The sequence below is a fragment of the Triplophysa rosa genome, linkage group LG1 (assembly GCF_024868665.1).
Source record: "Triplophysa rosa linkage group LG1, Trosa_1v2, whole genome shotgun sequence".
Lineage (NCBI taxonomy): Eukaryota > Metazoa > Chordata > Actinopteri > Cypriniformes > Nemacheilidae > Triplophysa > Triplophysa rosa.
The window spans coordinates 10,584,147-10,601,252 of NC_079890.1; the positions used below are offsets into that span (position 1 = coordinate 10,584,147).

At 36.1% G+C, this 17,106-nt stretch overlaps 2 protein-coding genes across 2 annotated transcripts; one reads left to right on the forward strand and one right to left on the reverse strand.

Moving 5' to 3' along the window:
• The first annotated feature begins 8,038 nt into the window (after positions 1–8,038).
• On the forward strand, positions 8,039–9,596 carry ufsp1 (UFM1-specific peptidase 1 (non-functional)). The gene has a single exon (XM_057339021.1). The coding sequence runs from the start codon at positions 8,201–8,203 to the stop codon at positions 8,951–8,953; it is 753 nt and encodes a 250-aa protein (XP_057195004.1). The 5' UTR covers positions 8,039–8,200; the 3' UTR covers positions 8,954–9,596.
• Positions 9,597–9,744: 148 nt separating this feature from the next.
• On the reverse strand, positions 9,745–10,991 carry LOC130557329 (endonuclease domain-containing 1 protein-like). The gene is made up of 2 exons (XM_057339007.1): positions 10,616–10,991; positions 9,745–10,395 (listed from the first exon to the last, which is right to left on the reverse strand). Exons 1-2 carry the CDS (start codon positions 10,922–10,924, stop codon positions 9,814–9,816), a joined length of 891 nt encoding a protein of 296 aa, XP_057194990.1. The 5' UTR covers positions 10,925–10,991; the 3' UTR covers positions 9,745–9,813.
• Positions 10,992–17,106: the final 6,115 nt, after the last annotated feature.

The window sequence follows — 17,106 nt, forward strand, 5'->3', positions numbered from 1 at the left end:
AATTTTGTTAATGGCACACATTTACTTGCATTGGTTTTGTGTCCACAATAGAAGTGAATGGGTGCTGGCACTGTTTGTTCCAACTTTCTTCAAAATATCTTATTTTGTGTTCTGCAGAAGAAAGGAAGTCATACAGGTTTGAAATGACAAGAGGGTGAGTAAATGATCACAAAATGTTCATTTTTGGGTGAACTATTACTTTAACATTATACTGGTGCCATTCTAGAACGTTGGAGTAGCTTGTGGTGTTTTAATGCCAAGAATGAAAACAAGAATGACAGATTGAAAACTTGATGCGAGTTTACAGAACTTGAGTTTACAGATGTTAAACTGACAACAAAATGAAAAAGCCTCAAATTACGTTAAAAGTAAAGATGATTTTGTAATGGAGTTCTAAACAAAAGTTAGATAAGATATTGTTGATCTTATACTGACAATTACAACACAATGACATATAAACAGCTGGGCAATTCCGTGAAAAATAAAGTTTTAACCAAAGGTTTTTTTTACCATACTAACAGCACAGATATTAACATTTGGTGGTTGAAATAACCATGTGAGGTCTATCTTCAATTTTTTAAAGCATTTGTTTTAATTTTAGTGCATTTTCATAGTCAGCTAAGTGCCATTTTCAGTTGTGTCAGATCCATAACGGTACATATTCCTCATAAATGGACACATGTAAATCAAAATAAAGTAAAAATGTTATGTCCATGAAGAACCATCCCTCCTTCATTTTTTGGGTATAATTGCTTCAGGTTTGTACATTTTAATTCACAGAAATCCTACAAAGTTTGTCATCTCCCAAAAACCATGTCCTTTTTTGTCACATCCATAACGCATGTTTATTTGCCTATTTTAAAATATAAAACTTGTGCATAGACTGATATTTTACTGATGTTTAAACTCAAGCCTGAAGTTAAAAGTCTTTGGACATTGTTATATGGTGTTTGAAGTTAACAAGAATAGATCATAGTCAGGGCCGGATTAACACAAGGGCTAGGTGGGGCTGAAGCCCCAGGGCCCGCGGAAGGAGGGGGCCCTTGATTGGCTGGAGGAAATGGGAGCTGTCCTTACATCATTGATTGACAATTCATATAGGTGATTGATTATAAAATAACAAGAATGTATTGGAAAATGTTCCTGACTGATATAATTCACGATCCAATCAAAATCACTTTACAGTTTGCGCCATTACGTCAGGAAACGACTCTTTGCGTTATGCTTTGGCATGTCGAGAATTCCGTTTGGCTCGTTGGTGTTCAAAAAAGTGATAGTTGTGCGCAAAAAGGAGAAATAAGGCTGAAAGGGAAAAACGTGAGGTTAATCTTACAGCTAAATTTAAAAACTAACCAACTACTTCAATTCCCTCTGGGACAAAACATTCATGCCCGAGGAAATTCCTGGGTGCAGAGGCAATACACATTTAGCATCACCCACCGTCACAGATCAACGTGCTTTACATGTTGAAGGTGAGTTAGCAGGAGCAGTAGGTTATTGTTCTTATAAACAACCAGTTAGAAAGCCTTCTAACTCCTTCTCAAAGTTATCTTTTATTAAGTCTCGTTTGCGGTCATCAGTGCGACAAGAACGACATGAGCCATTTTACACAGATTTTCCCGGAATGCGACATGTCACATGGTTAAAAGCATGGATTTTAACAATATCATTAAGGGTTTGTGCTCAGCTAAAGTTCGAAAGAAGACTTTTTAACGTTGAGACCCTATTTAAAGTATTTATTGTAAAATACTCATTAAGTGATTGCAAATATTTTTGCTGATTTTGGAAACCTGTTTGTTTGAAGTTCATATCTGGAGTTAATATTAATGTTTTTTTAATAGCCTAAAAAGTTTAGTAGGCTTTGCAAACTTGTGCTTATAGAAAATAGAATTTAAATATAAGATCATTTTCTACAATAATAGCAAATTAGTAGGGTTTTCAATGTTAACGCGTTGAAGCATGCAATTAATGTTTTTTAAGGAAAAATATTTAACGCTATTACCGCAGAATCCGTTTGTTTTGTCATCCTTTGTCTAGCGTTACATTATATAATCACGCTCTTATTCATGTAAATGCTTTTAAACCACTTAAGCGCGGTTTGAAACAGTTGCTTTGACGCGTTCAGTGTAGATAGACAGCTTCTAGCTGGGGGACGCGGCAAAACGCAACGGGGCAGCTCTTAAAGGGGCCGCATTCTTAAACCTGCTGCTGTGACTCCTGTCACTATGTTAACCAAAGAACAAAGGAAAAGAGGAATTCAATGTGTTTTGTAGCTTTAAAGAAAATTCTTCTGTATTTAATTTAGAATTTAGCATTAAAGACTGAAAAGTGTTTGAGAACTTTTTGAGAACATTAACTTGTGCTTATATAAAATAGAAATTAAATGTAAAATTAAATTAGTATGAAATATTTAGAAAAGTAAATATAAGAAATAAATGTAAAATTAAATTAAAACGGTAGAAAATTAGATGCAATAATTAGAAAATGAAAAATAATAATAGTAGCAATAAAATGTAATAAACACTGCAGAAGACACCGTGGCATGGCAATAAAATGAAGGGGGCCCTTGGGTTCGCTATAGCCCCAGGGCCCAATGTGTTCTTAATCCGGCCCTGATCACAGTAAGGCTTTTTATTAGGTTTTTTTTGCTTAAAAATGGAAACAGTTTTGTGTAATACAAAATAAGTTGGAAGCAGGAAGGCAAAATATAAATAGAACTACTATATCATGCTTAAAATGTTGTCATCAATATAATCAACCAAGATTCTGTGAGTTTATCCAGGGCAACTTACTGGTTACTGGTAAAACAAGAGCAGAGGTAAAACATTTGCAGAGTTCAAAGCTCCTAGATTTATCATTTTACCCCCATGGATCAATAAAGATTATCTATATATCCATCTAGAAGTCATTTAAAAGAATTCTCTATGAATTTGTCTAAAGTACGTGCTAGAATTATTTAGGCTATTGATTTTGCCAGAATATTAATTATATTGTGGTGAATAATTTCGTATGTATCGTCTCTATACACAAAGCAATATGGTGTGCAATAAATATTGAGAGAAAAATAAGTTAGTTTTAAGACCAATAAGTGTGATTTTGAAGAAACTTGATTTTAAAGATCTTTAAAGAAAGATAATATAGAAATGCCTCTGTGAAATCTCTATTGATCTATTATTACTAGGCACACATGATGGAAGGAAAAAGATTTGGTTGGGAAACAGTTGTACAATATATATTTCTATAGATTTCCAAACTTATGTAAGTCCCTGAGGTATATTATCATTTTATTTATTTAAAAGTGACTTTAATATTCTTTTTACTAATGGTAAATGATGTCTAGTATGGGATAAAATGAACACATGAGCAGTTTTGTTCTGGATGAAAGAGGTTACGTAATCTTTGATAATTGGGCTGTGGGGGTTCATAAGAGAAAACGTTTGAATAACACTAGCTTAGTGTCACTTGTTTGCTCGCATGGCCCTGTAGTTTACTGAACTACAAAAGCAATTTAGATATTTCTATATATTATATCCTCTGTTTTAGTAAAAATTGGATTAATACTGTGTTTGCACACACATAGACACGTTTTGTATTGCCTACATTCCCCGTTTGTTTTTATGACTTTAAGCCTATCCGAATCGTTTGTTTTCTTGTTTGATCAAACTACTGTTTGCTCTCTCCCTGAGCCAAACTGAGAGCAGGGAGAGACAAGGTACGTGCTGTGGAACATGTGTCATGGCTGGGAAGGGGGGCAAGGGCGGGGGCGTCTCGGCATAGTGACTCCGAAGCTTGGACCCTGTCACTGAAATTGGGATGATTCAAAATGAGAGGGGGGTTATGAGTGGAAGTGAGACCCAAGGACACCCCCCACCACTTATAATAAACAAAGACAGCCAGGAGTTGGTGATGTAGAGAAAGAGAGTGAGGAGGAGTGAGTGAGAATAAGAGGAAGACCTGCATAGTAAATAGAGAATGACTATACGTCCACTGTCTTGATTCCTGAATGGGAAGAGAGCCAGATAAGGCTCCTTGTTTCAGCTTCAGTGGCGCGCCACAAGACAGGAAACTTATATGAAAGAATGGGAGACGGGGAGGTCGGAGCCAATAAGGTGGCCTGTCGGAAGTTATTGTTTTAGAATAAGAAGCATTCAGAATTAATAAACACAGGATCTTTGGGTATAGCCATTTCTTTGTTAAGACGAACTCTGCAGTAAGAGGTCTGTTTTCATATTCCATTGATTTTTTTTACAACCCAAAAGTTAAACATGCAATTAACTTAGCAAATATTTACTGAAAAGGTAATTGTTGTCTTTTTCATGTTGTGGGCAAACATGTTCTGTACACCCAAAAAAAGTGAACGTTTTTTTTTACTTTTTACTGCAGTATTTTATCTGCATATAGTGCTCAATGAGCAAAAACTGTGCAACACATTCTTATGCAAGGGCTGACAATACATTATAATACTGTATCAGCTATAACGTTTTAAATCATTTGAAAAGAGTCTAACAATACAAAAATGTCTCTAAATTGTCTTATTTTTAAATCTTATTTTTCCTAACCAAAAGCACATCTTTAGTGCCTTGCACCACCACAAAGACATTGTTATGTTAATTGTATTGTTGTCAAAAGTATGTCAAAAGGTGAAGCTGCTTTGTGATGAGTCCGCTGACCAAAAGAGCAAACATGCAGCTTTACGAGATTTTTTGGCAGGCTTCTCCTAACCTGCTGGGGGCTCTATTGCTTTAAACAACTCCATGTCTGACTGATTGTTTCAGGAAGACCTCTTGCTCTGAACCCAGCTGTCCTCCACTTCATCTTCAGCGATAAATATAACACAGCTCTTCAGGAGGTGTAGGGATTTTAATAGAAGATATTTCCAGCTTTGACTTTTGCTTTCCTCAAAAGCCAGGAAACAAACGGAAATGATATTTGGCTCAAGTGAATGCAGCTTTGGAAGGTGAATCATTTAATTGAAGTAATTGAATTTGCATTCAATACTTACATTTAATTGCACAAGCCGCACATCCTCCATTATCTTAATGATTTTCCTTCTCTGATGCATAAATAATTAGCAAAATCATGTAGTAGTACAACAAAACTAGTAATGCAGTGATGATGTTTTAATTGCTAAACAGCCACTGGACCAAAATGCTCATTCTAAATAAGTGTAAATAAGAGAATTAGATAATAACACTGACCATAAAGTTACAGTAGAATACATTTTTCTTAACCAACAAACACTGGTTGATGAACTTGTTTGTAATATGGTACTACTGGCACAGTTATTATACTATTAAATTAGTACTGCTAATTCTGGCTGTTGTACAAACTTAAATAGCAGATGCATGCTAATCATGTCACTATGCCAAATTCACAGTTAAACCATTCAGAGAATGAATGACAGCCAGCCAGCCAACGGACAAAAATAAATCCTGGTGTCATTTCTTAAATTAACACAACAGTACCCAAACAACGACTAAAGCTAACAGACAAGCCAATAATGCAGTTACAAGTACCTTACATAATATTACATAAATGTTCGTAATACACAAAAACAAAAATGTTACAACGATAAGCTTCGTTAGATTTTGGCACCAACATTTTCAGGCCACGTTTTGGTAATAACTTGATCAACTAATAGGTCAGTTAATATTATTATTATCTACTTTATTGGGCCTTCACAGGAAATTGAAATTGTTACATCATCAGCAGCCACATTCATTCTTAACACACAAACAACATCTATCCAGCACATAAAATACATAAGATATAAAAATACATACAAAAATACTAAAAGTGCAGTATAGTACAATTTACACATTAAATATTAAGCATTAAATAACTGCAGGCAAGAGTGATTTACGATGCCATTTAGTCCTGGTTGGATCACTCTACCACTAAATAGTAATTTCTGAATATCGTTGATATTCCTGAATCTCATACTATTTTTAGTTATTTTACCACTGTACATATTTGTCAATTAAATGTAAAAAAGCATCAAAAAGAAAGAGTCTGATACAATCTCTATTTAAATTGCACATTTAGCACTGGATGATAATGCCAGCTTCCACTTACCTACAGTTATTGGTACAGCTTGAATCATAACCATCTACAAACAGCTTGACCTCTATATATTGGGTATTCTTCCATTCTGACCACAGTACTTTGTTGCATGTGGGGACTTGACTTTTAATTAGCTTTGGAATGCCTTCCCTCTCCAGATTTGTGCCTGATCTGAAGTGTTCATCTTCAGTCAAAACACTACAATTTTGCCAGCATCCCTTATCATGCAATGTTTATTGTGGTCTATTCTTTGACCTTGTGGTTTGTTTTTATACATACTGCTGTTTTTCAGTGTTGCTTTTATCTACCTGTCATGTCTATGACCTTGTTTTAGAAATGGTTTCTGCCCCATTCCCTTCCAAAGGCTCATACTGTATATTAATTTGCAGAAGCTATTTTTAGAAACTACATCATACAATTCCTATAGCACAAGTGATGTTATGCCTACATACAGTGCCTCGCACGGCGATATGCATGGACTAAGCCTAAATAATGGCCAGAAATCTTTAGTTTACCAAACCATTTGTTTACATTTTTACATGTTTTCTTTTCTTTGACAATAGCATCTAATCTGTCCAGAGATATTTTGGGTTTTGTTCCTGCTTTAGACCGTTTTGCCAGAGTGATTTGTGATACTTCTTCAGTGTTCTGTGCATAGTTAGTGGCATGCATATTGTTTATCTTCACATGTCAAGGAAATTAAAGAAGGGTGCAGCATGCTTCTGGACATAAGGAAAAACATTTTTGTTGAACAAAAAAGCTGCAACCTCCAATCTGAAAACGTTTAAATGATAATAATCTATTTAGAAGTATATTACAAGCTGCACAACAAAACAACAAAAACGGGTGCAATACACCAAATATTTAAGGAATATTTAACAATGTGATGCTTTGATTTTTGCTTTAGTTTTTGAGATATTAATTCTGAGATTGACATTTATTTCAAAACCAAACGTTTAATTGTTGTAACTAAATTCATGCTTAACTTGCAATAGCTCGAGTCAGATGTAGCTGGGACCTTATCCCGCAGAGTTGAATGGGATATGCGTCCAAAAGCATTGGCTCCCCCTGCTGGTGCACTGACAGCAGATCTCCAGCTAATTGAACAACGAGGATTAGTCATACCAAAAAACTAGTGTCGGGTTTCCAGTTTGTAGTACTTACAGAAAGCTAACGATATGCTGTGCACTGTTCACGAATTCCCTGTGTAAATTACACGGATTCACCTGGTTGCCACAAGTACGTGACAGTATTTTTAAATATTAAACTGTAACGTTAAACCAAATTCATATACAGCGTGTAACGTGTCTTTAACATAAACAAATGTGTTAGAGACGACGAGAAAATCTGATGTCTTACGTTTCAAGTTACACACGATTTTCATAAACCTACGATAATTAAAAAAAACTTTCCGTGGGTCTTCCGAAAATGCTCTCCCGCCCAGAGTTTTTGATGTGCGTGACAAAACAGTTTAAAAGCAGCCAGATTCAACTGAAAAACAGCAGACTTGGCAAGCATAAACACACAGCCAAAACACCGTTTTACTGGCTATATTTGTGTGAAGATTGTTTGTGTCACAGGCTAACGTTAGCTGCTCATCAAAGTCGATAAGAATCGGACAGTGTTTGACGTCACTTTACATTCTAAAACACCACATATGGAAAATGGGAGTTGTTGGGAACAGAAATGTCGAGCAGAAGTTTTATTATTTATTTGTATTATTATTTATTAACTCTAACAAGCATTGTGAACAAATGTATTTCATTGAATATACAGTACATTTGCAACCGCTTGTCAAACATGATTAAAAGTCTTTATATACATGCACATAGAGCCAGCATACTTTTGTTATTATGGCAATAAATGCTGTGGTAACATTTTATTTTCGTTTCAATAAGAAAAGATTCGAGATTCGAGCGGAACTGAGAGGAATTTGAAGCGGAACTCTTCGTTCCGAGCCCATATTCTACAGGGAAGGGTTTCGTGGAAGGACGTTATTTAGTGTTAACAGTAAACTTTCCACGGTCTTTAGTTTGATATGTAAACGGTGACTATTAATTGTTTTAAATATTTTTACTACAGTATCAATTGATTTGACATGTTTGTACTTAAATGTCGCTAATATTTACGTATTATTATGGACGACACCAAGCAAAGGGAGCTCAGTCATGAAACCGAGGGCATAGACTGGGGTGGGCAGGTTTCTCGACAAACTCGATTGATGGTCCACAAGAACTCCTGGAGTGATGCATTAGTAAAGAATGCCCATGACGGACTGAATCTGCCATCACCAGACTGTGACAGATGCTCAGTGATAACAGGAGAGTGTCTCTATTACCATTATGGTTGTGATGGAAAGGACGACAGAGGTTGGGGCTGTGGATACAGAACCCTTCAGACCATAGCTTCGTGGCTGTGTCTACAGTCTATCAGTGTGAGCCCCAGACACCCACCTAATCTTTCTGAAATACAACACATTTTGGTACAAATAGGGGACAAACCTAATTCATTCCTGGGTTCCAGAGAGTGGATAGGCACGGTTGAGGCAGGACTTGTTCTTGACCAGCTTTACGATGTTCCCTGCCGCATAGTTCACGTGCGGCACGGTAAGGAGCTTGTGCAAGCTGTAGAGGATCTTCATAACCACTTCTGTACTCATGGGTCACCTGTTATGATGGGAGGAGACCGGGACAATTCCTCTAAAGGTATCTTAGGTGTGTGCACAGGAACAAAGGGGAGCTATCTGCTTGTTATGGACCCTCATTACTTTGGCTGTCCCTTAGATAAAAACTCGTTGCAAAAGCATGGTTGGGTTTCATGGAAACCAGTTGGTTCCCTGGATCAGTGCTCTTTCTACAATCTTTGTCTGCCTCGTACTCTTAGGAAGTGAAAGTGTTAACAATAATAATGTGAGTGTTAACAATCAGAATTTTTTACAAAGTCACATTGCGAATGGCTACATTTGCTTCTTGACACTGTATAATGTTGTTCTTTCTTTCTTTACATGTAAACTCATGATGAAGTACGTTTGTTTGCTCTTCTGCCTGTTAATCCAGTCATACATAAACAAGTTAAATAAATTTACTTGCATGCACGCACGCACGCACGCACGCACGCACGCACGCACGCACGCACGCACACACACACACACACACACGTCTGGTTTACTATCTCCGTGGGGACAGTCCATAGGCGTAATGTTTTTTATACTGTACAAACTGTATATTCTATCCCCTATCCCTAACCCTACCTAAAGATCATAGAATACTTTTTGCATTTTTAGATTAAAAAAAAATATTGTTCTGTACAATTTATTTGCTTTTTTGCCCATGGGGACACGAGTCCCCATGTGTTGGTGTGCATTCAGGTTTAGGTCCCCACCGGGATATACAAACATGAACACACACACACACAACTATTGTTTCCTTGCCTAGTAATTAAAGAAAGTAAGAAAAAAAATCATTTGAATATTAAACTACGACAATATAAATTAATAAATGAAGCATGTGTGACTCAGCAGAAGACACCTCTTTTGGTATAGTTTTTAATTATTTTAGTTCTATGTTAAAAGCATCTTTGTTTGTATGTGAGCTTGGTGTACATTTATGTAACATAATCAATCTTACGAAAGCATCTTAATCTCCTGAATTTCTTTTAAAGAATAGTTTTTTAACATCAGTCGCATACAATTACTATACATTTTATATTTCAATGTAATGTGATGAACCAGGTAGATTAGTTTGTGATACCTTACGAGTCTGGCACACAGTCACTGTAAAAGATCTGGAAGCTCTTATCCACATCCATTTTGCCCTTGAGAAACTTCTCTAGATTTTTAATTGGAACTTCCACTATATGGTTGTTCACACGATCATTAAGGCCATAAGCCCCAAACACGGGAAGCTTATAGCGCTCTGAATAAGGCGCATTGTGATCAAAATCTGTGCAGCAATAGGCTGTCCAAATGTACTCTGGAATGGCCACTCGATCTAGGTTATCACGTCGGATCATGTTACCCGATGTTGTCACCCCAGTTATCACATAAGCTTTTCCGTGACAATAGTTGTTAAGTCGTCTGCGGATAAGCTCTACCTGTGTGCTCCAGGGCCCAAAACTAAACTCCCTTATCAGAGGAATCACATTTGTCAAGGTATAGGTGGCAGCCTTGTCCATCGGGTCCGCCTGATGCTCATCTGGGTTCAGTTGGCCACGTTCATATTGGATCACATCAGCATAGTCATCCAGCACAGCCTGTGTGTCTTCAAAGTTTTTGTGCATTAAGGAGGACTGGGGAAAGGGCTCCATGTTACTACTACCCTTCTCAGTTGCCAGCTGTACAAAATGAGATGATGAAGTTTAGGGTTAAATAGATTTAAGCGTGTAGAGAAAGAGAAGATGGGGAACAACTGCATTGTTAAGACGATTAGAGCACAATAAGGACATTAAGAAGTTATATTCAGTAATTTTATTTATTTTTTATTTTTCAGGAAGTGGTTAGGTTTTTTCCATATTTATATCAATAATAAATATTAGGAATTTAAGATGCACTCACCTGTGGTTCAAACATCCAGGGAACATCTCCTCGCTTGTCCCCGTCTGATTTCTCGAAGGTGTAAGCTGAGTATATTGGGATGTGTTTTTGGGGGTCGTAGAAGGAGATGAAGCGGGGCTTGTCCATATATTGCTGACAGATCTTTTTTAGTGAGGAACTGAGGTAAGCTCGTGGTGGAGTGCCCATGTAAAGGAAATCCTTACAGCGGTCTACGTGGTTGAAGTCCTCCACCACTGCTGCTTGTGATTTCAATATCAAACATGTCAGCAAGGCTTGAAGCAAAGAAGAGTCATACACAGTGAGCTTCATGTTATCCCTTTTCAGTGGTTGTCTGCAATTTCCAGGTTGGCCATACAACAAATTATTTCGCAGAAGGTTGTTACTTATTCTGTGTCTGGTTTGTCTCCAGTTAAAATACCTTCATCTCAGATACTGTAGTTTGGGCGTCACTGGTAGGAGGAGAATATGATCAGATTGGTGTTCATTAACCAGTCATTAAAGTGCTCATGCAGTGTTTAAAGTTCATGCAAAACTGTGTTTGGCGAGGCTGATTATCCATCTAACTGAAAATCTCCATGAATGACATAATGTCCAATGAGTACCGACATATGTCGTCTTTCAACAGAGAAGGTTTTTCCTGAAAATAATTCTGAATGTGATGCTTAAAGTGAAAAGGCTTTTTCTTTTAATGTTTTCTCTCAATATGCAATTGAATATTTGCATCTTAGAATAGTCACCATTATAAGACAAAATAATAAGCTTTATTTGCACCATTTTTTGTGGTCTCTGAGTGCTTAACATAACATACATAAACATATAAAAACCAAAAATGTATTTATTAAAAGATAAAAATGTAAGTAATATTGAAAAGACATTATGTTAAGAACTTTGTCTCTTGTGAAACTGATTAGGTCACAGAAACAAAAGACAAGACAAACTAACTAACAAAAACATTACAAAGAACGACTGACCACCCAGGCAATTTTTTGGGCTTTAATGCCTCTATTTTTGACAGGACAGTAGACAGATCTTGACAGGAAAGTATGGGGCAGAGAGAGGGGTGTGGCACAAGTGATGTAGACAATTGAAGATGGTTCTATGTCGACATGTTTGATTTTATGGGGCACAAGTAACAGAGAGAGAAGAGAGAAGGAGGATAACATGATATATGGAAGAAATTATCTTTAGATTTACATACACTGTATACGTAGTATTATGGATATCATTTATGAGCGTAATTTATCTCTTGTGTGTCTGTTCTGCCGTATAGGATGATAAGAATGTAAATCAACCACAAAGCGTAGAAGAAAATCTGATAGGTGACTTTATTCACTGCTCATTGTAGACTCTCAGGACGCTTTGTTCTGACTGACAGGAATGTTTTTCTCCAAATTTAAGCCCTTCATATAAAAGCCTTTTTATGCAAACAGTTTATATATTTTTTTACATTCTATAAGGTTACAGCACAACACAGCATCACGCAGGCAAAAAAGCTCAAAAGTCTATTTCCTTTTCTTCTTGTAGTTATGCATATTTTCTGAGACACAATGTTTGAAAAAGATGCTAGCGCTTTTATCTACGTCTGTCTGGTTCTTCAAAAAAGCTTCCAAAGTCTTCAAAGGCACTTCTGTAACACTATATCCTACTATCGCATTCAAAGCATATGCAGCATAGGTGGGAAACATGTACCGTACATCATAGGGTGAGTTTCTGTCAAATCGTGGACAGCAGTAAGCTGACCATAGGTGCTTAGGGACAGCTATACGGTCCTCTCTTTCTCTTTGAATTGTTAACCCTGAAACAGTCACCCCAGTCACCACATAAGCAACCCCATGGCAGAAGTTATTCAGTCGACGCCGCAACATATCGGTATATGCACCCCACGGGCCATCCAAAAGATCTGTGATTAGAGGCACCACATTTGTGAGCGTGTAGGTAGACGCTTTGTCTTGGTTGTCCGCCTGGTGCTGATCAGGGTTAAGTTGCCCACGCTCGTACTGTACTGCATCAATATAATCGGCAAGCAGAGCCTGGCTCTCTTCAATTAGTGTGTCTGTTTCACCACTAGAGGGCAACACTCTCACGTTCCCATTTTCATCAGCAGTAACCAGCTATGGAAGGGAAGGTACAAGAACAAGCATCCATTAACTATGTAAAAACTACATAATGTTGATAGAATTTTAAACAGGCTTAATTTGCAATGTTCCTAATGAAACCCAGTTAATTAAACTAATGGAATGTACCTGTGGTTCATACATCCAGGGTGTGTCCATCCTCCTCTGTCCATCTGACTTTTTGAAGGTATAAGCGGAGTAAAGTGCAATTCTGCGACTGCTGTCATACAGTGTTGCATAACGTAGTTTATCTCCATAGCGCTGGCAAATCCTCCTCAGATTTCTGCCTCGAATACCCATGGGTGCTGTATGCATATAGAAGAACTCACTACATTCTTTGAAGCTGTCAGACACTGTGCTGTCTGCAAGATGCCACCATGACAATAGAAAAAGTATAGAGAGAGGGTTTTTAAAAGAAGCCATCAATAAAATTATAAATAATTAGGTGTGTCTGTGACAAAATTTCAAATATTTTAATGTAGACTTTAACGTAGGCTGATCCAGCTGTTCCTTCATGGTGTTCTAAGTCAGACTGATAGCCTAACTTGAAAAACTGAAAGCCAACATATGCAAATCATCGCCTCTATTACCCTGCCTTACTTTGTATATCGGCCATTCTACAGAATTCGTGCAAACTGCTGTCCCATATAAAAAAAAACATTTAAAAAGCATTCAAGTATTCAAATCTTACTTGTTTACTAAGATCTTTCTATTATCTATTGAATCCCACAAAAATATTTATAATATCAGTCAGTTTAATATATATAAAATCATAATTTATTGGGTAATTTCAATTGGGAGATGGGTGTCCCGAACCCAAATTCTAATTCATGAAAATTATATAAAACATTTTTTAAATATCTTTTATATATATTTAATGTTTTTAAAAAAGTGAAGTTCAAAAAAATATTTTATATTTTATTTTAACATGATTACACTTTGTAAAAAAATGTGTCCCGGATTTTCATGTCACTATACTGAAACAGTGTATGTTTTAGTCCATTGGCTGAGACTGATTTTAGCCACACCCCTACATTTTGGATCAAGAATCATTACTGTGTCCCTCTCTCTAATAAGCTACATGGTGAGTAGATCTGTCTTATCATTTGAAGTAAATGTGTTCAAAAGTCTGAAAATCTGTGTAACTTTAAGGAACGTCACTACCGAACAGCTTTTTTCTGCAATTAAGCAAACTTTTTGGGGCGTTATTCCATAAAATTTAGTTTTTATGTGTACATCTGTTCAGAACGGCTAACCATGTGCTGATTAGCATCTTTGAGCTAGGCTCAAAAGTATTCAAAAATTGTCACTACTGAAACAGTGTTACATTTGAAGAACCAGGCAGAGAGTAGATCCACACGCAGTTTTAGCTTTTAATAAAATAAAGAAAACCAAGAACAATCCAATGTTGGACGAGCATAAAACAAAGACCCGCACCAAACAAAGGAAACACTAGGGTTTAAATACACTGGGGTAACAAAGGAAACAAGAAACACCTGGGGAAACTGATTAACAAGAAAAACTACAAAGGACTACAAAACATGGCACGCAACAGGAAATAATATAAAAGTCCAAAATAACAGGGGAACACAGACAGGGATCATGACAAACAATCACGACCGAAACATATCACTGGGTATCATTGTTTTTTCATAGTGACAAAAATTGTTTTTGTAAGGAGGAAAGGAACTCTTAATCCTTTATTTGGGGAAATAAACAAAATGCTGTACAGTTATGCAAATCATTGTCATTTTATGTTTTATTATTGATAAAGTATGTGAGCTGTAAGTTTTCTGTTATATATTTACTGTCAGATGTGTGTCTGCTATATGTGCGTATGTGTAACATATATTAGTTATTTGTATTAACATAAAATGTTGAAAGTCTGATTCAGCTGTGCAAATTAAATATTTTGATCACTACCAAAACATTACAATCACTACTGAAAATGTGTGTGTCACGACTGAAACATGGGATGTTTTGTCAAAAATAAAGTATATTAAATGATCAACTAAGATGTTATGATAGTGTTTGGTTCAATATACAGTATAAACTAATGAATCCTTAACTTTGAAATCAGTATGATCAATTTTATGCCTTTTACAAAGAAAGATTGGATTCAAAATACAACAAACCTCATAAATTACAACATTAGTAACTGTTATTGATTTATATGTGAATTTTTTTTAAATAGCAAAGAATATATTTAAAAAGTGGATTTAGAGAAAATCTTAATATGTAAACATAATCCCTCTTATTAAATTATATATTACGTGTTTTGGTAGTGACAAAATTTGGGGAGAGGAAGATTATTCCAAAACTTTCTGAGTTTTTGTTCTTTTCCTTGCACAAAGTATAATCTCACATTGATTTTGAGGCAATGAAAATCTAAACAAATGCCTTTGCAGTGCACTAAAACAAAAAAGGTAGAAGGTGACGATCATGACGGGTTTTAAATAGTTGTTAGGCTACACTGTAAAAAAATTAGACGTAAAATAATAGTGAAATGCATGGCAGCGCAGGGTGCCAAAGGTTTACCATTAACAGAAATAACGGTACACCCTGAACTGAGGTAACGTGTTTAAACTGTGAACATAAGAAAACGTGTGTCTACCATACAATAAAATAAATAGAGCCAATTGATTTTGCCAGAGCTATGAATAACACATTTTTTCACATTTTCTCAATTTTTTATATTATCTTATTATTTTAGTGTAAGTAAGTTAAGCCTAAATTATTTTAAAATTAATGTTTTTAAAATAAATGTTTTCTCCTCTGGCGCGAAACTCAAAGTATCACGTGAGTAGACTCTCCTCTCGTTCTGTTCCCGCTTTAGTCTAAACGTCAAGACCCTCTCCTCTCGTTCTGTTCCCGCTTAAGTCTAAACGCAAAAGAGATATGCAAAATGGATTTTCTACGTTTTTTTACAAACCTACAGCTAAAGGAGTGGAGGTACCTAACTCTGAAACGTCAGATTTTTGTTCTACTGCCGCTAATACTGACACAGCAATCGAGGCCGCATCAGAGAACACATCTGGCCGTGGAACCTGCAGCACCAGCAGTACCGCTGCCACGTCAACGGACATACCCGCTCAACCCTCAGCCGGATCCTATTGCACATAGGATGCTCCTCCATGCTCCTCCGATGCCCGCTGCTTCGGGTATATAGCCTATACCATACATACTGCCTTCTTTTAGAGGTTCCTAAGCGATCACGTTTGTTAAAAACGTTTTGTATTTTGATTTGGTTATTTTGACGAGGCAGGCGAGGCCGCATTCACTTATCTCAGTTTTAGTTTGGGACTTATGCATAACTGCATTATGTATGTGATTTTGTTTAAGTGTAAGTGAGTTCAAACCTCCCCTTTGCCTCTTTTTCCCATCACACATCAGATCGTAAATGCATTTATTTGCAATAAAATTACGAGATCAGAATCAGAAATCAGAAGTCAGAAATCAGAAAGAGCTTTATTGCCAAGTATGTTTGCACATACAAGGAATTTGTTTTGGTGACAGGAGCATCCAGAACACAGAAACAGCAACAACAGTACACAGAGACCATAACACAATAGAATACAGTACACAATGATTTAAATAAGGGCCTATGGGTATAAAAAAATTATCTGTAAAAAATTACAGATTATGGTAAATTTAGAATTGGGGTAGGTTTGTTGTCAGTTGGCGTCCATTTAATGATTTAAATAAATATAGGCAATGCAAGATTATTTATATAGCACATTTCAAACAGGTAATGGTGATTTACATAGAAATGACAAAAAAAGAAGTATACATAATGCATAAGAGATCTTAAAAAAAAGTTAATTATTTTAAATCACACATACTTAAGAATTGAAAATAACAATAAAAAGGAAATAAAATGTGCATAATTATCATACAACTGAAGGAAAAAGAAGACAAATGCACGACGAAACAATTGTGTTTTTAATCTGGATGTAAAAATAGCTAATATTGGAGAGCATCTGATGCCTGCAGTTTAAGGTGGCATAGTTTCTAAACGCACGCACCTTGTTTTGAGTGAACTTTTGTAATCTCTAACTGACTTGATGCTAATGATCTGAGTAGTCTGTTAGGTTATTTTATAATAGGCATATCTGCAATGTATTTGGGTCTATAGACAAGTAATAATACCTTAAAAAACGATTCTAAATGTAACCGGTACACTGTAAAAAATGATTCTGTGTCGTAGTAGATTTCATGAAATTAATTGAGTAAACTTGACTTAATACAATTGTGTTCTTGTTTTTTAACCAAAATTTAAGTTAAAATGATAGAAATATCTTGGAATTCTAAATGCACAAATAATTGAGTGAATTCAACTTAATTTTATCATGTTCAACCCACTTAAAATTGGATAAA